The sequence below is a fragment of the Oreochromis niloticus genome, linkage group LG22 (assembly GCF_001858045.2).
Source record: "Oreochromis niloticus isolate F11D_XX linkage group LG22, O_niloticus_UMD_NMBU, whole genome shotgun sequence".
Classification (NCBI taxonomy): Eukaryota; Metazoa; Chordata; class Actinopteri; order Cichliformes; family Cichlidae; genus Oreochromis; species Oreochromis niloticus.
In genome coordinates this window covers 7,537,101-7,559,484 of record NC_031985.2, presented here as the reverse complement: position 1 = coordinate 7,559,484, position 22,384 = coordinate 7,537,101, and the positions used below count along the sequence as shown (strand labels likewise).

General features: G+C 37.4%; 2 protein-coding genes across 5 annotated transcripts in view; one reads left to right on the top strand and one right to left on the bottom strand.

Annotated features, from left to right (window-relative positions):
- Positions 1–726: 726 nt before the first annotated feature.
- On the top strand, positions 727–7,456 carry LOC100691665 (major histocompatibility complex class I-related gene protein). The gene is made up of 6 exons (XM_013276082.2): positions 727–892; positions 1,541–1,810; positions 3,315–3,593; positions 4,033–4,350; positions 4,915–5,005; positions 6,979–7,456. Exons 1-5 carry the CDS (start codon positions 832–834, stop codon positions 4,989–4,991), a joined length of 1,005 nt encoding a protein of 334 aa, XP_013131536.2. The 5' UTR covers positions 727–831; the 3' UTR covers positions 4,992–5,005; positions 6,979–7,456.
- A 9,358-nt stretch (positions 7,457–16,814) lies between these two features.
- Positions 16,815–22,384, bottom strand: part of LOC102077190 (C-type lectin domain family 4 member M) — a 42,828-nt gene continuing 37,258 nt past the window's right edge. Inside the window, exons 4-6 of one of the 4 annotated variants that reach the window (XM_025902456.1) lie at positions 18,124–18,263; positions 17,789–17,902; positions 16,815–17,397 (exon numbers count right to left, since the gene is read on the bottom strand). In XM_025902456.1, the coding sequence (XP_025758241.1) occupies positions 17,368–17,397; positions 17,789–17,902; positions 18,124–18,263 (284 nt within the window). In that variant the 3' untranslated portion in view covers positions 16,815–17,367. Of the gene's footprint in view, positions 17,398–17,786; positions 17,903–18,123; positions 18,264–22,384 lie in introns of all 4 variants that reach the window. The other 3 variants (XM_025902457.1, XM_025902458.1, XM_025902455.1) reach the window with 3 other exon arrangements.

The window sequence follows — 22,384 nt, the reverse complement described above, 5'->3', positions numbered from 1 at the left end:
CGTAATCGGCCTTAAATTGCGGCCTTTAAGGCTGCAGACCCTGAATTGGGATACAGCCATAGTCACAGCTGCTGAAGAGTCAGTTAAGATAAATAAGGTACATTTACAGCAGCAATCTTTCATTCAGATACTTAGATTTTCTGAAATGCTCCAATTTGTCATCATTCTTTTCATTGATTGTTATAAATTGTTGGCTATTGAAGGACTTTTGAAGCACTTTTCCAAAAATATGTATGAAATTCCCATGAAAGCCATTTCATTTTGAAGCTTTTTTAAAGGCCAGACTGAGCTGGCTAATCAGCAGGAAGAAGACTGGCTGAGCTCTGCTCCTCTGCAGACCAATCCCTGTTGACTGCTGATAAGTGGCTATTATCAGGCTATTATCATTGCTACAGCTATTCATAAATCAAAACATCATTTGCTTATTTATTGGAACAACAGGTCATGTACACTCTTTAAACATAAACTGAATCTTGAATTTAGAAAATAACTCAAATAAAATACATACATGCTATACAAACTGTAGACCCATGAACAGCTGAAAGAACATAATGAGAGGAAAATCAGAATATCAAGAAAAACTGTTCTTTAAGTATTTTGTGACCCTGCTCTCAGTGTGTTACAACAAAACTGATCCTTCCAATTCTGTGTTCTAAAGAAGCAGTTTATATCAGACTAATACAGGCACAGGCATGTGGGAAACTGGGCGAGTGCAGGCAGATTATTAGCAGCAGAAATCAGGAGTAGACGCTGCAATAGCTGCTTAAGTTAAACAGACCTCAAAGGTCTTTACATGTTAAAGGGAACAAGAGCAATAACAATGATAACATTATGGATAAAGAAAAGATGAAGCTGTTTTTGTTGATTCTCCTCTGCTGTGGCTCATTCGCAGGTAAGAAAAAACTTTAAACCTTTGAGCTCTGACAGCAGAGTCATTTGACTAAAGTTGTGTTTTTGCTTTGTTTCACCTTAAAGCTCTTTTAGCCTGAATGTTGTAAACTCAGTTTTTATATTTATTTTCTAGAATTTAAAAAAAATCCATGTTTTATCAGGTACACTTTGACAAGTGAATTTCATTGCAAAGTTCATCACATGTTTGCACTGGGTAGGAGTTGCTTTTAAATCTCATTTCACATGTGTTTATTAACAATAAAAAGGCATTCAATTCTATTCTTTTCTATTCTATTCATGTCAGATGTGACCTATTAAATACGTTTTTTAAAGATTTATGTTAAATATTAATAGTTTTATTTTTGGACATTCTTGATAATTTGCACATGCAAAGCGTATCAGCCACGTTGGTCCTTTAGCCCCAAATCTTTGTCAAAAAAAAAATGAAAGCTGCACAGTCCTGCTGTAGAGCGTTCTGTCACTGTTAGTGCAGATTAAATGAGAATTTTTTGACTGAATACTCTAGTAGTCTATCTGATCTGTCACTGGGCGAGAGGAAGGGTGCAGCCTCGATAACTAAATGAATCATATTTCTGATACTTTTTGTGCATCTGATTTATTTGCTAACATTATGAACATTGTCCTACAGTGAAACACTCGCTGAAGTATTTTGTCACTGGATCCTCTGGAGCTCCAAACATCCCAGAACTTTTTGGTGTGTTGATGGTTGATGGCATTCAGGTGGGTTACTGTGACGTGAGCAAGAAGATATTGGAACCAAGACAGGAGTGGGCGAAGAACATTTTAGAAAAACACCCTGAGCAACTGGGCTGGTACAAGAGCAAGTGTTTTGAGGAGCAGCCAAACTTCTTCAGAGAGCTGATTTCCAGTTTGAAACAGCAGTTCAATCGAAGTGAAGGTGCAGTATTTCTGTCATACCTTAAATGATAATGAAATGGAATATACCAAAACTTTTGGAACGTTTGGAATAATGTTGGAAGAATGTTTAGATTTTGCCTTTAAAATGTTTTAATTGCGCCGGTTTTTCAGTTTCTTACAATTTATAGCCTAGTTGTCAGACAGCTCCAGATGGGTAATATTAGAAAGTCAAATAATAAATAAAGTGCTGCTGTCCAGTTACAGTAGCGCAAACATTATGTTGCATATTCACAGGAATGTATATGCACTCATTTGGTGGTGCATAAAAAATATAAATATTGTAATACTTCTGATAAGTCATTTATACGTCTGGAATTGAAGCTACTACAACACAGATCACACATCAAAAATAGCTGTTCCATCAATGAAATGAATAAATTTTACCTTTCTGCTGAGAAACTAAAGAGATTTCCACATCTCCTTTAGACTGAGAGTATTAAATCTAGTTCCTCATGATTCTTTTACTGAATAGAGAGAACACGACTCAGTTTTCAAAGTGTTTATAATTATTTATTCAGTCATCTTCCGGAAGAGAGAGACATGCACAGCCCAAAGCCATTTTGCAAATCTCTGGCATTAGAAGCCAAAAATGTGTATCATATAGGTGTTATTTTGGTCCTTTACACGTCACACATAGTTTCGATAAAAACAACTCCTTCTGTGTTACTTAGTTCCGCTTTTTCTGTCTGGTTTCCTGTATTTTATTAATATGCCTCTGTTGCTAAGGCGATCTGTCACCCTCTGACCTAGTTCTCTCTCACAGCTGGCCTTGCTTTATACAGGCCTTTATTATTAAAATTCATAAAACAATGTAATCAGAAAATAAGCACTAAGAATATATATTTATTCTTTAACAGAGTAACCTTTCATTTTTAAATGGACCCAGTTTAAATGCACAGCTGTCACCTCACAGATTTATAGCAGAACCTAGAGCACACTCAGCCATAACATAATTAACTTGAATTAAAGATTTAGTAAATCATTAACTTAAATCATTACATTTAAGTTTTCCATTTATTTTCTCATTTTCAGCAGTGTTTCTTTTTCTGGTTGTATGTTATTCTTAGATTTTTATCATTTATCATCATCATGTGATAGCGTCTCTGATTTCAGTAGGCGGCACTCATGGAGATCATTTTGTGTGTAAAAAGTTATGTGACCTTTTTTTGACATGAGCTTACACACAGAAAGCCCAATTTAACAGAGAAAGATGATAACCACGTTTGTGATACTGTTGGGTCTCACAAAGAAAGCCTGGCTGTGTCGTACTTGCTGCCTGTGGAGTATAAACATGAACATTAATCAGGCTCATTTATGATTTCTGTAGCATTTCAATTAGCTTCCATTAGTTATACTAATAAAAAATTCTCATATTGCCTGACTTGAATCAGAAAACAAACCAAGGCTTGGAGAATAATAGAGCCTCACACAACATACATTATTAAAATTATTCACTGCAATGTTTTCTTTCCTTCTCTATTCAGGTGTCCACATTTTACAAAGGATAGATGGCTGTGAATGGGATGAAACCACTGGGGAGGTTATTGGTATAATACAGTATCATTATAACGGAGAAGACTTCCTTGAATTTGATCTGAAGAAACAGACATGGATCGCACTGAAACCAGAGGCTGACGTTACCAAACAGAAATGGGATACGGACCAACCTGGAATAAAACACAAAGAAAATGACCTCAAAAACATTTGTCCAAATTATCTGAAGCTGTATGTGGAGTATGAGAAAAGATTCCCACAGACAAAAGGTACAATCACACGAGCTTATAAAGTTTAGAGGCTAGTCTTTATTCACACACACAAAGAATATGGGGAACTCTGATTGGACATATGTGAACCTAGAAAGTGGGGCAGAGAACAAACAAAATAAATACATAAAAAAATACAAGGTTACAAACACAAAACACAAACTGAAGCTGAAAATATATGCATGAGTTATTTTGTGAACTAAAGTCAATTTTTTGCTTGTACCACAAGACATTTTTCTTTATTCTTTTTTCCTCCTTACACTTTTAAAAATGCTAGTGTTGCCTCTGAGCATCATAGATGTGTGCTATGAGTTTGATATTGATGTTTTTTCATGTCTCCCTATTAAATGTCTTCCTTTTCCATTTTCCTGTTATCTTTCCTTCTTCCATCAATTTTCCTTTTGTTTCCATCTCTCTTTCCCACCTTCCTTCTCTCCAGTTCTTCCCTCAGTGTCTCTCCTCCAGAAGACTCCCTCCTCTCCAGTCAGCTGCCACGCTACAGGTTTCTATCCTGACAGAGCCGTGATGTTCTGGAGGAAAGATGGAGAGGAACTTCATGAAGGTGTGGAGATAGGAGAGATCCTCCCCAATAATGATGGAACCTTCCAGCTGAGTGTTAACTTGAATGTTTCATCAGTCACACCTGAAGACTGGAGAAGATACGAGTGTGTGTTTCAGCTCTCTGATGTTGAGAACAACAGTGTCAACACACTGAATAAAACAGTGATCAGAACCAATGAATCTAAAAGAAATTCGGGTAATTCATTTTCATTACTGATACAGTGGATCTTGATGTGATGTGTTTTATTATGACTCCGCTAAGAATAGCTGTTACTGTGGTTACTGTGAGAATAGCCAATGAAGATTTATGCTGTTACTGCTGTTAACATTCCTAAACTTTCACTATTTAGACCATACAACTCTGACAGCCATTTTGGAACTTTTATATTTAATGGTTCAACAAAATGTGTTTAATCCATTAAATCTTTGGTTTAATGGATTAAACACATTAGCTTTACAACAGGAGAGCTGTTACTGAATGCATTTAGGGGTGTTTTTCAGACAGAAATACAGAGCTACTGTAACGTCTTTAAGGAGTAAAAAATACAATTGTACTTTATCTACTGTATGTAGCGTTACATAGGTACTGTATAGTGTGGCATGTATAGTCACATCAATAGACAGTCACGCAGAGATCATCATCATTATCATGTTTTCCCTTCCCTTCAGCATCTTGTGATTTATAGACTAACTAAAAAAAAAACACTATAGGTGGATGGATGTACTTTTGCTCTAACCTGCTGTTTTGTTTGTTCTTCAGGAGAGTCGCACTTTGACAAGGCAACCCCCATCGTTGTTGCAGTGGGTGCTGTTCTTATGCTCATTGTGTTGGTTTGATTGGTTGTTTATGGTGCACTGTTCCAAAAAGTAGTAATGTCAAAGTATCTTACTGTATATTTTACAGTTTTGTCACTGTTTTTCTAGAATATCATTAAATTTACACAAGTAGACTGTGATTTTACATGTCAAATGTAAAATAACATAACATCACTGTAAATATAGTAAAACACAATTTACTTGTTTTTTAAATATTTTTTTTATATGCATATTTAGATTGTTAAAATACATGCACAAATGTATCATGATTTCACAAATATCTGTCCATTATTTGAAAGATTGAACTGTTGAATTCAAATGTAATGCTATGGAAAAGTATATAACACGATTCCTATAAGCTTGTGTTACATCACATAAGTATTATTATCATTGTGATTTAGGGCGATCGTGGCTCAAGAGTTGGCAGTTCGCCTTGTGATCAGAAGGTTGCCAATTCGATCCCCGGCTCGGACACTCTCGGTATTGTGTCCGTGGTCAAGACACTTCACCTACTGGTGATGGCCAGAGGGGCCGATGGTGCGATATGGCAGCCTCGCCTCTGTCCCAGGGCAAGCAATCCAGTATTATTATTTAAACCAGCTGTTAACTGTATATTTCTGTACATTTACGTATTATGATTCATATTGCCACATTCATTGACCTTGTTTATAGGTAATTTCATTGTTTAATCACGTTAAAATGTTCCTAATTTAATGTCTAAAAGCTTTTGGAAAAGGCAGAATCCCATGTAAAATTAGCGCAACAAACTCTATTTTCATTACTGAAAATAACTGTATTTTTATGAGAAAGTTATTTTCTGTTATTTTATGGTAGTATTTTTGGCACCCCAGCTGCCGCAATATTACTGTTTTTTTAGGATTTGTTTTTTTTCTCTATTTATAGACAATTTCATTGTTTAATCACATTAAAATGTTCCTAATTTAATGTTTAAAATCACTTGACATGTAAAATTAGCACAACAAACTGTATTGTCATTACCAGTGTTGGGTAAGTTACTTTAAAAAAGTAATTAATTACTAATTACTAATTACTTAGTCAATATTGTATTTAAAATACTTATCTAATTACTGTGTCAGAAAAGTAACTTAATTACTAAATAAGTAATTTAACTAAATACTTCTTAAAATCCCTATAAACCTTGAGTGGGCAAACAATAGAAATTAAACTTTTTAAATAATTTTTTTTTTTTAAAGACGGAGACTCTACAGTACGCAGCGGTAGCATCTCTTCCACAATGTAGCCTGCAGCCATTTTTTAAGCTCACCTTCAGACGCTTTCTGTGCTGCTGAAGTAAAATCAAGGTTTGCCTGCTTAGCAGGAGTTGACGCGGTGTTATCCATGGGTGATGAACAAGGATCACTCAGAGGTGTTTGTCTATGCTCTGTGTCAGGCGCTTCAGTAGATTACTCGCGCTATTAACAGCAGCCGATAGTTTTTTCTCCCCAAGACATACTTACACATTACTGTAATGTTCTTGTCTGCTTGTTTCAGAAAAGTGAAGAGACGGTAATATGTCCATTTCTTAAAACACTTTAGAAACACTTTAGAATACGACTATGCAGCAAACTGGTATGGCAAGCCATTAGTGCCAATGGCTTGCCATAAACTGGGGCGAAATGACGTGCACCTGCACAGCAACGATATTAAAGCGTCAGAGTTCACTTCTACGTTTAGAAGATAAATTATTGAAATTAAATAATGATATTCAGCGAGTTTAATTATTTTACAATGTACCGTAAGTACACTGTAAGCAACTGTAATTAAAATACCTAAAAATGAACAGTAATTAGTTACTTTACTTTTTCGGTGGAAATGTAATTTAATTACAGTAACGCGTTACTTAGTAACGCATTACACCCAACACTGGTCATTACTGGAAATAACCGTATTTTTATGAGGAAGTTATTTTCTGTTATTTTACGGTAGTATTTTGGTGCCCCAGCTGCCGGAATATTACCGTTTTTTTAAGATGTTTTTTTTAACAGTATGGAGAGAGTGGTGTGATGACAACAAAGAAGCAGTAACAAGAGGCTACTGAGACTTATTCATTATTGCATTATTTCTGCAGTGCGGTGTATGTTAGACGAATATTTCTTTTTTTTTTTTTTTTAGAAAATTATTTGATATTTGATTGTCAGACATTTTTAACTGTAAAACTGTCCCTTTGATCTTACATGCACTCTGGTACAATATTGAAACTTTTTTTTTTAGTCCAGTCTTTTTAGGATTGTTATTTTTTTAAAGCTTCAACGTCAAACAAACCCCCAGAAACTGTATCAAGATCCATACACACAACAAACCTTACATAGTGTTACATGCTACAGTTGAACAAGAGCAGATGAGATTTGTTTTACTTTTTAATAGTTCTTTTCTGTGAACTTGAGTTTTTATCAAATTTGATTTTTCTTCATCTTGTTGTCTACTAATCTAATGATTGTTCAGTAATTAAAATAAAGTGAAGTCCACTTTTTTGTGTATCATATTTGTTAATTGTTCTATGCATAAATATGTTGTTTTGCACTTGCTTAGCTTTTATTATTAATTTCTGCAGCAGAGCAGCTCAGTAAAACGATTGTTTGATTTTATTTGTCATGACTGGATACATAAAAAATAATCAGTAAAAAGGGTGAACAGGTTTATTAACTGGTCTCTTAACAATAAGGGAAACTGTTCATTTTCAGTGAACTTCTGAATGAACTCCTGGCAACCTTTAGTGATCTATTACTAAAGAATGGTTATCCACAGGAGAAACACTTGTTTTCTTAGATGGAACTTTAGTTTCTTTTTTTGATTCCCTAAATCCAGATCTCTGTCTTTGAGTGCACTCAGTGAATAAAACACCCACTGAAAGAAATGTCTGACCTGTCTTGTACATCGATGTTAAAGATATTCTGTCATAGTATTTTTTGGGGGGGGATAAATCTAAGATTCTGATCATTTATTTTGACATTTGGGGAATTTGTTTTCTCTTCAGCTGCCTTGCAGGTGAAAAATGATTGACGTCTGCATAACACAACAAGAGCTTCAGTTTAAATACAGAGTATATTATTATCCAAATCACATATAAGTTTGATCTTTGAATGTGTCAAAGACCGGCTTTCCTGGACAGATCAGCAGTTTATGAGAGTGCTAACAGTGAGAGATACACACTCATTGATGCTCACATTCATACCTAAAACCAATTTAGAATCACCAGTTAAGCAAACCACACACATGTCTTTGGACTGTGGGGTGAAGCCAGATTACCCACAGACATGGGAACTCCGCACAGAAAGGCCTTGGGCTGGATTTGAACCACGGACCTTTTTGCTGTGAGGCAACATTGCTCCTCCATTCTGATATCAATCAATAATGCTTCATTAACGGCTTTATTGCTATTATCCTTTTAAAAGTTGACATCATGCCTGCTCAAAGTACATATATATATAATAATAAAACGGCAATTACACATCCTTTAAATCCAGTGTCACAGTGTCTGGCTAATTACAACAGTTAAAACAAAAGACAGAATACAGGACAAAAATGAATGTACTATTGCAAATGTATTGTGAAAAAACTGCCACTGACAACAGCTGAAAAAAGGACCACAACTCACCATGAGAAAGCTGTAGAACAAACATCTGTAACACAGTCACAGAGAAACCCAAACAGAGGACACGCACTAAGAAACACTAAGTTATGTGTTGAAACAAAAATATGATGTGTAAGCTCCCTGGCTGGCACAAAACAGGAGAAAACATGTTTAAATAAAATGGGAGAAAAAAAGAGAAACACTGCCAAGATTCCACTAATATAAAGGCAAGTTTAGGCAGGGCTGCCACAATTCACCTCTTTTTGCTAAAGCATATAGTTAGGGCTGGATCAGGTGACTCTGAATCCTCCCTTAGTTATGCTGCAATAGACGTAGGCTGCCGGGGATTCCCATGATGCATTGAGTTTTTCCTTTCCAGTCACCTTTCTCACTCACTATGTGTTAATAGACCTCTCTGCATTGAATCATATCTGTTATTAATCTCTGTCTCTCTTCCACAGCATGTCTTTATCCTGTTTTCCTTCTCTCACCCCAACCGGTCGCAGCAGATGGCCCCGCCCCTCCCTGAGCCTGGTTCTGCTGGAGGTTTCTTCCTGTTAAAAGGGAGTTTTTCCTTCCCACTGTCGCCAAAGTGCTTGCTCATAGGGGGGTCATATGATTGTTGGGTTTTTCTCTGTACCTATGAAGCACCTTGAGGTGACTTTTGTTGTGATTTGGCGCTATATGAAAAAAATTGAATTGAATTGAATTGAATAGAATCACTGTAAGTAGCACTGATCCATGATTTGATTGAGCCATCTGGGGCCTTTCTGTGTGGAGTTTGCATGTTTTCCCGATGCTCTTGTGTTTTCTCTCTGGGTACTCTGGCTTCCTTCCACAGTCCAGTGACATGCACTTAGTGGGTTAATTGGTTAATCTAAATTGGTGCAAATGATTGTCTGTCTCTCTGTGTTAGCCCTGTGGCAGCTTGCCCATTCTTAGCTGGCATAGGCTCGTGTGACCCTGACAAGGATAGGTGGAAGAGAAAGGATGGGTTCATTCATCTAAACTGTTTCTGATTAATGTGTGAGTAATGTCAATGGAGGTCTATCAATGTCAAGAGAACAAACAAGAAAAAACCCATATTCCTATGACATGAAATGTTTATGTTAAAACTTTTGCAGTGTTTTCTAATGATGGGACAGCGATTCTGCTCATGAGTACTTGGGTGAAGGTGACTTTAATCATTTTTATTATAATAAGTTTTCCACTGTGCTTGACTCAGACACTTTGTGGCAATAACCTCGCCGAATTTGGAGAAAACACTTTCACTTGAAACTGAGGCAGCTGTGCGCAAGTAACAGCAAGCCTGATCAGGTGCTCCACGAAAACACGCTCCTTATGTCACAGGTGAAACTCCAACATGAACACTAAAACGCATATCCATTACGCTTTATAGAAGTTCATAAATCACATCAACACTTTCTCAAACAGCGATGCTTCAAACCAGTGACTGTAGAGAATGCGTCACTGGACCAAAATACGTCACTGGACCGCAATACTTCGGGACTCGCGCTCTCAGCCCTGACTATACTTCCACAACATGAAGGAGGATAAAGCACATATGTTAATATTTTCGTTGCTTCTCTTCTCTCGTGGTTTATTTGCAGGTGAGAAAATACTTTAAAATCTTTCTCGTCCCCTCACTGTTATGTGATTTATAGACTAACTGCATGGATAATACAGCATTGATGGATGCATTTACTTCATGTGCACATTTTGTCTTGTGTGTTTGTTTTTGAGCAGAGAAGCCGTTTTACATGATCCCCATCATTGCTGTGGTGGTTTCTGCTGCTGTTGTTATTCTCATACAATTTTTTGTTCACAATAGATGGGAGGTGAGAGATTCAAAGAGGCTGAACTAATGCTCTAATTCAGACTGAAAAACTTAATATCTATTGTAATTTGAAATATTATTTTCCCTTTTCATTTCAGAAACAAGAACTGAACAAAGAAAGTAAGCCATTTTTCTTAGCTACTCTGTATTAGATTGTATCGTGTGTTGTTATTTATATTGTTGTTGTATACCGAGGTGGCAAAATTACAGACATGCTGTACTTGACGTTCTCTTAAATGTTCTTAACGTAAGAAAGTAAAGGATGGAAATTCTGCCATCTTTTTTTACACAACTGTAGCGAAAGGTCGTTCATATTAATATATTGTATTAATATTTTCATAACAAAATAATATTAGTACATGAGAATACAAATGTTATTTGAAACCAAATTCTCATTATAATAAATGTACTGAGTTTAAATCTGTTATGAAGGACACCTGAAGTGAAAGAGAATATAAAAAAAACATGTTTTCTCTTGTCTACATTGCAGAGGGTGAAAATGTACATAAATTGAGTTATCGGTAATAAAGACAAATTACACATTTACTGAAAAGTATTTAATATTTCGTATACAAAGCCTTTGTTGATGACAGCTTAAAGATGCATGCTTTATGGAGAAACATACTCGCATGCATTGCACAGGTTGGATTTTGTTCCATTCTTCCACACAAACAGTCTTTAAATCCTGAAGGGCTCCTGCTATGAACTAACCTTTGGTTCATTCCATAGACTTTCATGTGCGTTCAGGTCAGGTGATTGGCTCTAGCAGCTTTTTTCTTTCTCTGAAACCAGCTGAGAGGTTCATTGGCTGTGTGTCTGGGTTCATTGTCCTGTTGAAATGACCTTGTTTCATCTTGTTAAAAACTCCATCTCTTTGATCTTCGGGCTAAAGGAGGAACAACACTCTGTGTTTAAATGCTCAAACAACAATCACTTTAATCTTTATTCCAGATGGCTTTTGTTTTTGATTTTGTTTTGTTTTTATCAAGAATATACATTTTTTCATCCTTCCTTCAATTATATGAAGCATGAGATATATAAACAGCCCATGCTATGATGTTCCCACCTAAAAGCTGATATGGTGTTTTGGGGTGTGCAGTGCCTTTTGACCCCCAACATTGTGTGTATTATGGCACCCAAACAGTTTAATTTTGGTTTCATTAGACTAGACTATATTCTCCCAGTATTTCACAGGCTTCTCCAAATGTTTAAACTTGCTTCAGCCATTTTTTCTTCAGCCACGGTGTCTTGCATGGTGAGCGTGCATAAAGGAAAGCAATTCAGTGTATTACCTATTGTTTTCTTCGAAGCAATTGTACCTGCTGATTCCAGGTCTTTTGTAGCTCTCTACAAGTGGTCCTTTGCTCTTGGATAGCTCTTGTTGTTATGGCCCCAACAATGCTCACAGGAACCTTCAGTAGATTAGAAATTCTTCTGTAACTAATTTCATCAGTGTGTTTTGGAGCAATAACAGAACTCACTGGCTGTATCCCCATCCCTCGGAGGATGAGGTCTATGTGGGCTGCGTCCTCGAAGACTGAGAAGGCTGGAAGTGTGAGGCTTGTGAAATCGGACGGTCTAGCCTCCGTCGCGCTGCCCAGATGGCCTAGAAACATTTTAGAAAGGGTTTTTGTTGACATTTTTAGTTTTTATATGAGCTTTGTTTGATTTGTTGAGTATCTGAGGCTGAGACAACATGATTGTTGGGCTCCATTTCTGTACTGAACAGTCATTTTAATATTAGTTACTAAACAAGAATTAGCTTATGTTGTTCATGAGACTAAAGTCATCTCACTTTGGTAATGTAACCATAACATGGCCAATATTCACGTTATAATATTAATCATTATTAGTTATTACAGCAGTGAACTTGAACTCTGTGTCAAATACTGAGCTTCAGTAAAGATTAAAGTTGAGGTTATTTATATTTCTTATCACCTTAAATCTTCACTCAAAGACAAGTATCTCTGACAGTGTATATGTAGATGTATCATATATAAGAGACAAATATTGTTCTTTTAATATGCTGGTATTACTAAATTTGGCCCAATGCTTACATATATGTGTAAAAAGAAAATGTACGAGCTGTGATAACTGTTTCTGATAGAATGAAGAGTAGATTGACATATTAAATAATCCTTTATTGGGTGAGAAAATCAGACCATGTCATAACTGCTTTAAGTCATACAGAATAGAACAGAAACTTTAGGTTTCTGAATATTAAACTTGTTGCTGCCTTTCATAGTGTGTAACTTGAAGGCCCTGAGTACTTTCTCCCACACTGAAAACACTGGAATGATCAAATTATTTGAACATTACCTAATAAGACTGATTCAGGACAGACAATTAGTTATGTTAAACTTTTCTAGCAGTCCTTCACAAACAGGGAACAGTCTGTCTATTCTCTCCATCTGTCAGCTGCTGCTGGCTCTTCCTCCTCCTCTTCCTCACACACTGCTGAGTTTGTCCTGGTGGATCATCAGGGGTGCAAAGCCTCACAGATGATGTGCAGCAGTGGGTCCCTCAGTCTGTCCTCACTCTGGACACTTGCAGTTGTCACACATGGAAATTAAATGTGTGATAAGCTGCAGGATTCAAACACAAGTGTAACTTATAAATACATGTTCATACTTTTATTCCACAATCAGAGAGAAAGAAACAGAGAGAGAGTGCAGGACAGACAGACAGGTGACAGTCTCAGGTGTACACACTGCTACAAAACAGCACAAGAGAAGGAGGATTTAGTGTTTGTGTTATTACGAGTGCTAAACAAGAAGAGTTCCCAGATGGTCCAGTGGACACATGTGTGACTCCTGTGATTAAAGCATCTTTCTTTCAGCTTAACGAGTGAACCGTCAGCTCGTTCAAACACACGTTAAAGTCCGTTTGGCTCGACACCACCGAACAGAGGCAGTGGGACTAACATTGTGTTCTGGACCTTTCTGGCAACATATTTGAATTCTCGAGACTGAATCCATAGACCACATAAACAAACACAGCAGCCTATCTACACTACACATTGATTTTAAAATGTATTTTTAAAGCATTCTGTGAAAAGAGCTTGTGGCGGGGTATGGTTGGTGGCTTGGCTGGAGTGGAGGAGTGGAGTGGCAGGTTCAGGGTGTGGTGACAGGGACGCTGGTTTGTCACAGCCAGCGAGCATCTTCTAATCATGCCTTCCCTATGGCAGCCAGGCCAGAGAGAGGAAGCTGCTGCTGGAGAAGAGCACCGGAGCCAGAGCAGTGTGCACTGGAAAGTGCCATGAGTCACAAACTGATTGTGTCAAAATAAAAGGAAAAAACTCAAAACACAGTCACAGTCAGGTCCTTTTGGGATTAGAGGTCTTCTCATTATTTAGAATTTTCAGCTTGTAAACAGAGATGACTGAAGCTGCCAAACTCTGGAACAGTCTTACTGAGGTCAGAGTGTCTCCATCATTAGTGTTTCATAAATCTATTTTTAGAAGACTTTTTTTTTCATTTGTTATGGTTTTGTGTCATTGATTTGTTGTAATTTGTTGCTCTGTGAAGCACTTTGCAAGTAAGAGCTGGGTGAATTACATTATAAATAAGGAAAATTGAAGAAAGTATTTGTATATTTCATATTCTATACTTTAGCTCGTATTAAGAAAAATAAGCTAAAGAAGGCATAAATACACATTGTTTGAATTGTCTTCACCTTTATGAAAAAAGACTGAAATGTTTTTATTGTTTATTGTTGCCTTTAATGCTATTTGAGCTAAAGTATCTGCTGATATATGCGCTGTGAGTACAAGAAAATAATTATAAGAATGTAATGTGTTAAATTTGTTTAGATCACAGTAATAGGAAAGGATTTGTCTCTGTGTTTTAGTTTGGCTTAGCTGTAGGCCTGAGAGTGTGTGTAATTGTGTAGACAGAAAGGAATTTATGGTCTGGTGTCATAAATAAAAGGAGTCAGGAAGCTACAGTTGGGGGTTGCTGATGCTGATGCTTGTACCTTTAATAAAAACTCATAAGTGTTATAACTTAGAAGTAATGGTAAATGACCTGTATTTATATAGTGCTTTACTAGTCCCCAAGGACCCCATAGCGCTTTACATATCCAGTCATCCACCAAGTAGGTTTGCAGGAGACTCTCCACCTAATCTGTAAATGTAAGACAACAAGAGGCCAATGGCTCAGTGGATGCAGAGTGGTAGTCTCAATATTTGTAATATGTTAACTCTGTTTTGTATGTGGTCTAAAGGAATTTGGTGTAGCTTGGGTGAGGTTACTTTTATGACCCCTAGGAACTCACGTACGCAGAGACACACACCCACGGTGCTTTAACTGTTACACTCCTACACCTATATGCACACTCACTCACGTGCACTCACATAGACACATGGGTACGCGCGCACACAGGCATTCACAGGCTCGTGCATACACACAGACACAGAGTTTGGAGCACACCATGGGGGGTTTTATGATGCGGTCGCCTCTATAAAGCTGACTGTAACTAACAAAGGGGTGAAGATTTTTGCAGAGGGACACCGGCCTCGTCTTCCCTTCTAGAAGTGCATGCTTAAATGAAGATGAATAAAGATGAATAAAGGTTTTGTGAAATAACTACTGAGTTCCGGTGCCGTCTCTGGATGCCTTGACGAATAAAAGAACCGGGGTAAAACTGATTTCGCAACAGCACACTGATCAAACCTGCTGTTTTTGTTTTTTTATCAGGTTGACTTTTTTGATGATAAAAGGAATATTTAACAGCTGAATGTTTTTTTTTTTATTTCTATGTACAAATATTAACATTAATGCACATATTTACAGTCATTCATCAAATAATCATTTTTAATTATTCTAAAGTACATATTTGGAAAAATAATAGCAATATTTAATTAAGGTCTTTAGATAACTTAAGGGCTTAGTGGTAATGTTCCATCAAACAGAATATTTTAACTTTTGAAGAAATCAGAAAGGAACACAAGAAAATTAAGACTGAAAATGTTCATAAAACAATTGATGCTGACTCTGATGACCTGTTGATTTCCATTCTGAATTCTGTGGCTCATCTGTTATTAACTTCTGCATCCACTTCATTCAGAATACAACTTGCTGGAGAGCAGCTCAAAGTCCTTGAGTCATTGTCATTTGTCAACTGAACATTCTCTTCAAGTATGTCACAGATATGTTGACAACAGATGTTATCATAAAAACAACAAAGTACAGCGGTACATTTATAGAACTTACTTTTTTTGCAGAAAACTTTCTCAATTAAATGAAATCTTTAAAATGATTTGATGGTGTTCTGCAGCCTGTGAGATTAAAAGGACCCAGTGAATTCATTCATGCTTGAAAGGCAGCCAGACATTCCTGAATTCTGCCCCTCTGCATTTCAGCTACCGTGAGCTCCTGGAGTGACTCTTTAGTGTCAGGAGCTACAGTCACATACAATTAATTTTGTGTGTGGAAATCCTCTTCGTGGTCAAAGCGGTGCATATTAGGCCAGTCGAATCAAATTCAGTACTTTTTTTTTCCAAATCAGTTGAATTTTATTTATTTAGTGCCAATAAAAAATAACAGCCATCTCAAGGCATTTTATAGTTTAAGGCAAAGACCCTACAATAATACAGAGAAAACAAAAAAATAATCATATGATCCCCTTGAGCAAGCACTTTGGCAAAGGACAAACTGTTAGACAAGTTCGGGGTGAGAGGAGCAAGACCGGACAAAAGACACGATGTGGAAGAGACAGAGATTAATAACCATCATTATTAGGCTTTTGAAATTAATCAGACAGATGGAAACAGGGCAAATCTGCTTCGACACACATCTTTCTTTATGAACCCTTTTCATTCTAATGGGACCATAGTTAAAGAAAAAAGATCATAATGTTCAGTAAGAGTTAAAACTGTCATCTCACCATACATTTCTGAAAGGTTTTTATGGACAACATGTCTAAAGGGAGGGAAGGACAATTTTCTCATCTAATTTCTAGACAAGAGTATTCTAGGCTCACATATAGTACTTGTACCCAATGATCCCTAATTGAGCAGAGATAATGTCTGTGAAGTTTCTCAGTCATCCAGGTCATCATAGTCTAAGGAGCTTGGAAAGAAAAGAGTCTGGACTTCTTTAAGTTGCTCGAAGACGTTTCACCTCTCATCCAAGAAGCTTCTTCAGATCTAAGGTCAAATGGTCCCAGATTTAAACCCAGTGGGAGTTTCCCCCCAAAGAGGGACAAAGGGACTCTCCACCATTTGACCTTAGAACTGAAGAAGCTTCTCGGATGAGAGGTGAAACATCTTCAAGCAACTTAAAGAAGTTCAGATGCTTTTCTTTCCAAGCTCCTTAGATGAGCAGAGATAATATTATTATTACGAGGAAATCCGTCATATATATGTGTGTGTGGTGTGTGTTTGTCATTATTCCATTAAGAAAATAAACAATAGATTTTACAGTTTACATTTATATTTTCTATTTTATTTTTCTCTGTTGCATATTCTGCAAACATTTTATTATGTGCATATGATCTGTTTCTCATTAAAATTTAATGAAAAACAGATTTTAAGAATTCAAAAACAGTTGTTACTGTTTTTAATGTTTTGAATTCTTAAAATACATATTAATCAACGATAATCTTTCCTGCATCCTTAGAAAAAAACCTCTGTCCAAAACCAATGATCAATAACTTAAGCAAACAATAAAATATTAGAATACCAAGTCAAAAAAATATGAACATTAAAATGATCCATTGTGGTAAAGACAGGAAGTAGCTCACAGTAGAACAAAAACATGAGTAACAGATGACAAACCTTTATGAAATTTAACACTAATGATGTCTAATTGAAGTTGGAGAACTACTTGGATTATTCAGAAATTTTAATTTTCCTTATGTCATCAGTCAAAAATCATTTCTCACAGATCCAGGTCTTAGATACAGAAGATTGTGATCGTGTCCATTTTCCCTTAATTTCACAGCATACTGCAGAAAAACCATGATCAGGATCCTGCCGGCCTGGCACCCAAAACCTGTTGGATAAAAAATATTATATTAAACTAGACTAAAATCATGTCAGTTGTCACATTTATATAAACATGACTCTCTATAAGTATTTTCCAGATTTCTGTCGCAATTGACCTGCATTAGACTTTTCTCTGAGTATCATCATGTATGTTATCAGTTTTCAAGTTTTTTATGAATATTAAATCTTCATGCTCTTAAATCTTAGAATAAAAAGAAGGCAGAGCTGACTCTGCTCTTTGAAAATATTTTCTCAGCTGTTTACAGACATCAGTTTTAAATGTGGGTCATATATTCGGTTGCTGATGCAATGTATTGCCATTCTGTCTTCCAACACATGGTGGAATTAAATAATAACTTTTTGGTTTTGGTTTTAATTTAAAGGAAAATGTCTCACGCCTCTGTCAGCGGGGATCCATCCACCCATTCCCATTCATGTTTCCCAGTTTCCCTTTTATAACTGGCTGTCAGACCAATCCAGGAGTCTCCTCTCATATTCAGTTCAATAAATTCCTAATTGAAAACAGACATAAATATTTCGGCCAGTCATAATTCAGTACTTCTGTTGTAGTAATATCATGTTGTGAATTTGTCTGAAAGACAAACTAAATGAGATGAAACATTTCAGTTAACTTTTCTTGTCCTTTATAGAATAGATAGATCAATAGACAGTAGATGGACAGATGGTCAAAAACACAGAACCTCTGGCAGTTGCATCAAACAAACACACCCACCTGTTCCTCTTTGTTGTTTATGATCACCAGATCAGCTCCTCTGGACTGACAGTCTGTCCTGCTCTCAGACCAAATTTTCCTCTCAGTGGATTTAAAGTAACAGCTCCTTCCAAATTTGGCCCAATCAATAGGACACATCACTTAAAGTCAGACACATGATACAAAAACAGATTTCACATTTTTATCCTTCTGTTGCTTGTGTGTGTTGTGACATGTGCAGGCTTGTAAACACAAAGACTTGGTGAAACTTAATGACATTATTAAGTGAAAAAAGCACCAGACTGTAAAAGTGCACTTGTCTCAATAGAGCTGGGGTTCTGACATACTGTTGGACTTCAAACTCTGGTTGCACACATGAGTCTATTTATCAAATTGTTGTTCCTCAGCTATTCCATCCCCAGGTCCTAAGCTTAGTAAGAGTTGACAAAAGCACAGACACTCTGTACTTCAGTAGAAATACAAACACTACTGTTAACAAATACTCCAGTAAAAGTTGAATTACTGATTCAACTTCTTTACTCAAGTAAAAGTAAAAAAGTACAGGCTTTGAAATGTGTTCAAACTGAGAAAGTAAAAAGTAGCTCTTTAGAGGACATTTCTATTTTTGTGCAAAGCTAACTGAACCTTGTGTTATGTTAACATAATGATAAAGTAATATCAATAGATAAGAATACAAACTTCAGTCTAATTTTTTAAAATTCTAATTATACTCAGCTTGAATCAGAAGAAAAAGAAAGAAAATTAAAACGATTGCCTCTAAACAGGAAAATGTGTACAATCAGGGATTAAAGTGGATTCACAAGTTTGAGGATCCCTAAAACTGGTTGTAATGGTTCAGTGTGGGGAGAAGAATCATAACTCATAGTAATTTCTATTGAGAGCTCCAGCAGATTTTCTTAGTGTACAAGCTGCTCTTTATGGATGTACACAACCAAATTTAACCAGATGTCAGCAGATGTTTCATGAGTTGTCCTGGCTGATTTCCATCCTCTGCAATGACAATACACTGTTTATGCTTTTTTCTAGTTAGTATAAAGTTGGTATGAAGGTGGAATTTAGTCAGTTGATCTCAGCATCATCACCTGAAATTCATATGGACTCTCTGCTACACTCGATGTAACCTGACTCTGCCCATGAAACCACGGCCACTGTGCACCAGTCACACACTGTTCTTTAAGTTAAATCCATCACAGTACAGCAAACTAGCCTGTTTAAAAATGCCACAGTGTTTCTTTAAATAACACAGTTAGTCTACCTCAGTTTGTTTTGCAGCATGTTTTACAATATGAAAAAAAAAAAACATGGTGTTAATAATGAAATCAAATGTTAAAATGATATTTAGGTGTGCAATGTGAAATTTGAATCTAGTGACCTCAGGGTTGGCACTGGCAACATTGATCAGTCACACTGATTTGTCACAGTACTGTGTCTGAAACCCAGTGTTTGTGCTTCAGACTCTGGAATTATGTTCTTTTATTATTATCACCCTTGTCTCCAGGAGTGGGTTTTGATATTGGCAACATGGGCGGTTGCCCAGGGCCGCATCGTGGTGGGGGCAGCATCATGGCTGAGTCCAAATAAAGACGTTGCTCGCACCCATGCTGCCCATCATGTCAGCGCATTTTGGGGATTGCATGGGCACCGATCTGTTTTCTATTGCCCATTTGCGGGGAGTAAACGCGCCTTTACAAAAACAAAATAAAAACAAACCAACAAACTAGGGCCGTCAACGTTAATGCTGTCATCACGATTAACGCAATTAAAAATTTTAACGCAATTAATCCTTCTGGAGTGCAGAATTACTCAAAATCCCTGAAATGTCTCTGTCAACACATTTGATGTTTGTCCATTCTGTGCTCCAAATGGGTTGATTGTGTTAAGAAATATTTAGTTGCATTAATCATGATTATGGTGTTAACGCGTTAACGTTGACAGCCCTACAACAAACACAAAAACTGAAGACATTATGATATAGACTTATAATAATTTTGGACCGATGTGTTTTCTAAATTCTTTCACACACATATATGAGAAAAGCGAGCGCGAGGCCCCTTGGTGCACCTGCTTGCTGCTGTGCTGAAGTCTTACAACACAACCTGTTGAAAGGGGAGGGGACATGCTGTTTCTAAATAGTGCACATTTCATTCATAATGTTGTTAATCCAAGCCCATTATATATTCATTGTTTCTCCTCGGTTGTGTAAAATCCTAGAAAAAAAATTCAATATACAAGGTGTAGGTGTATTAGTCTATTAGTTCATGTTGTGGGGTTGGGTGTTCATACTGGAGTGCAAAATTACTGATGGAAGATGGACAAGAAAAGGTCAAAGCCATCAGGTCCTCAGTTTAGAAAAGAAGAGAAAAGAAGAGGAGAAACAAGCAAAAGATGCACGTAAGCAGATTTGGATGCCGGCAGGTACTATGTATCCTGAAACTAGGGCCAGGACTCTGCAGCCTATTTACACCTACAGGCCAGTGGACACTCTTTCAATGATGAGGATGTACACATCCTGGACAGGGAGGAACGCTGGTTTGAGCGCGGAGTCAAGGAGGCCATTTACGTGAAAAGGGAAAGACCATCTCTGAATCGAGGAGGGGGCCTAAGGGTACATCTTGCGCCATCTTACAATGCTGTGATTGCAGCCATTCTCCAACTCTCTGTGAATGGTACTCATGGCCATTGATGAGTGTTCTTTGATCAATGAGCTTTGATCAGTTGTTGTTGATCAATGGTCATGAGAATTTGCATATTAATGATCAAGGAACTGACCTGCCAGCCCATTGTTCCTCCAGTGGTGCTAGTTTCAGTCATTATGTAAATGATGACTGACCTGCAGTCAGCTGAGACTGAAGAAGTCACTTGGATGAGGGGGTGGAGTGGGGGGTCGCCCAGGGACCAGGACCGCCCCTGCTTGTCTCTGTGTTCGTTCATCTCCTGTTTCTCCCCAGTCAGGTCTGCATCTCCATGCCAGTCTCCTGTTTCCTGTTTTCATTTGATATTTCCTTGTCCTGTGTTCAGTTGCTTCCTCCTGGTCTCGTCATGTCAGATTAGTCCCAGCTGTGTTTCCCTCCTGTTTCCCATTCCCTTTTTGCTCACTTGTGTATTTAAGCCCTGTGTTTTATGTATATGTTGTTGCTTACATGCTTTGCTGTGAGTTTCCTCTGTGCACCTAGTAATCCACAGTTTAGTTCCTTATATTCCTAGTTCTTTAGTTTCTTGTTTTGTTTTTCTCTTTGGTTAAGTTTCTTATTTCGAATTCCTTGTTTTTGATATTGTTTCCTGTATAGATGTATTATTATGTCCAGCAAAAAAGCTACCATTTTCTTTCAACTTCCTGTGTTTAAGTCCTGCATTTTGGTCCTACATGCTACCTGCCACACAGCATAGCCATGACATGATTAGTGTGCTGGCAGCTGAGTGGTTGATTTTACACAGAAAGAGTACACTATATTACAAAAACGTCTTGATGCATTCTCAATCATCCAGGAAAGTAAATCTCCAAAAGTTGAATCTGTTCATCTGGACGTAGAATTTTCAGTGGGAGAAACGTTTCGTCACTCATCCAAGTGACTTCTTCAGTCTCAGCTGACTGCAGGTTTCCCCAAACCTTATAAACAGTACATTTGCATAATGACTGAAACCAGCCCACTGAAGGAACAATGGGCTGTGAGGTCAGTTCCTTAATCATAATTATGCAAATTCCCATGACCATTGATCAACAATCACTGACCAAAACCCACTGATCAAAGAACACTGATCAATGGCCATGAGTACCATTCACAGAGAGTTGGGGGATGGCTGCAATCACAGCAAGTAAGATGGCGCAAGATGTACCCCTAGCCCCCCTCCTCGATTCAGAGATGGTCTTTCCCTTTTCACGTAAATGGCCTCCTCTACACATACGGATCAGTATCTAAGGTTTGACTCTCATCATCCACTGGAGCACAAACTGGGTGTCATCAGGACGCTACAACACAGAGCGAACACCATCCCCACTGACACAGCGGCCAGGGAGGCAGAAGAACAGCACATCAAGAAGGCCCTGAGTAAATGTGGTTATCCCAGCTGGACTTTTGTCAAAGCTGGAAAGGCACCTAAAGAAAGCTCCAGCCGATCCAGGACAGAAGGACAACCGCTGCCCAAGCGAAAACCTGTAGTGATCCCATATGTGTCAGGAGTATCGGAACAGTTGAGACGCATTTTTTCTAAACACCGCGTCTCTGTGGCTTTTAAACCCCAAAACACACTGCGCCAAAAACTG

What these genes read in the sequence shown, in the direction of transcription:
- LOC100691665 (XM_013276082.2), top strand. Translation starts at nt 832, where the DNA reads ATGGATAAAGAAAAGATGAAGCTGTTTTTGTTGATTCTCCTCTGCTGT. An exon ending in AAGATTCCCACAGACAAAAG is followed by an intron (nt 3,594 to 4,032) that starts GTACAATCACAC and finishes CCTTCTCTCCAG; the next exon opens with TTCTTCCCTCAGTGTCTCTC. An exon ending in TGAATCTAAAAGAAATTCGG is followed by an intron (nt 4,351 to 4,914) that starts GTAATTCATTTT and finishes TTTGTTCTTCAG; the next exon opens with GAGAGTCGCACTTTGACAAG.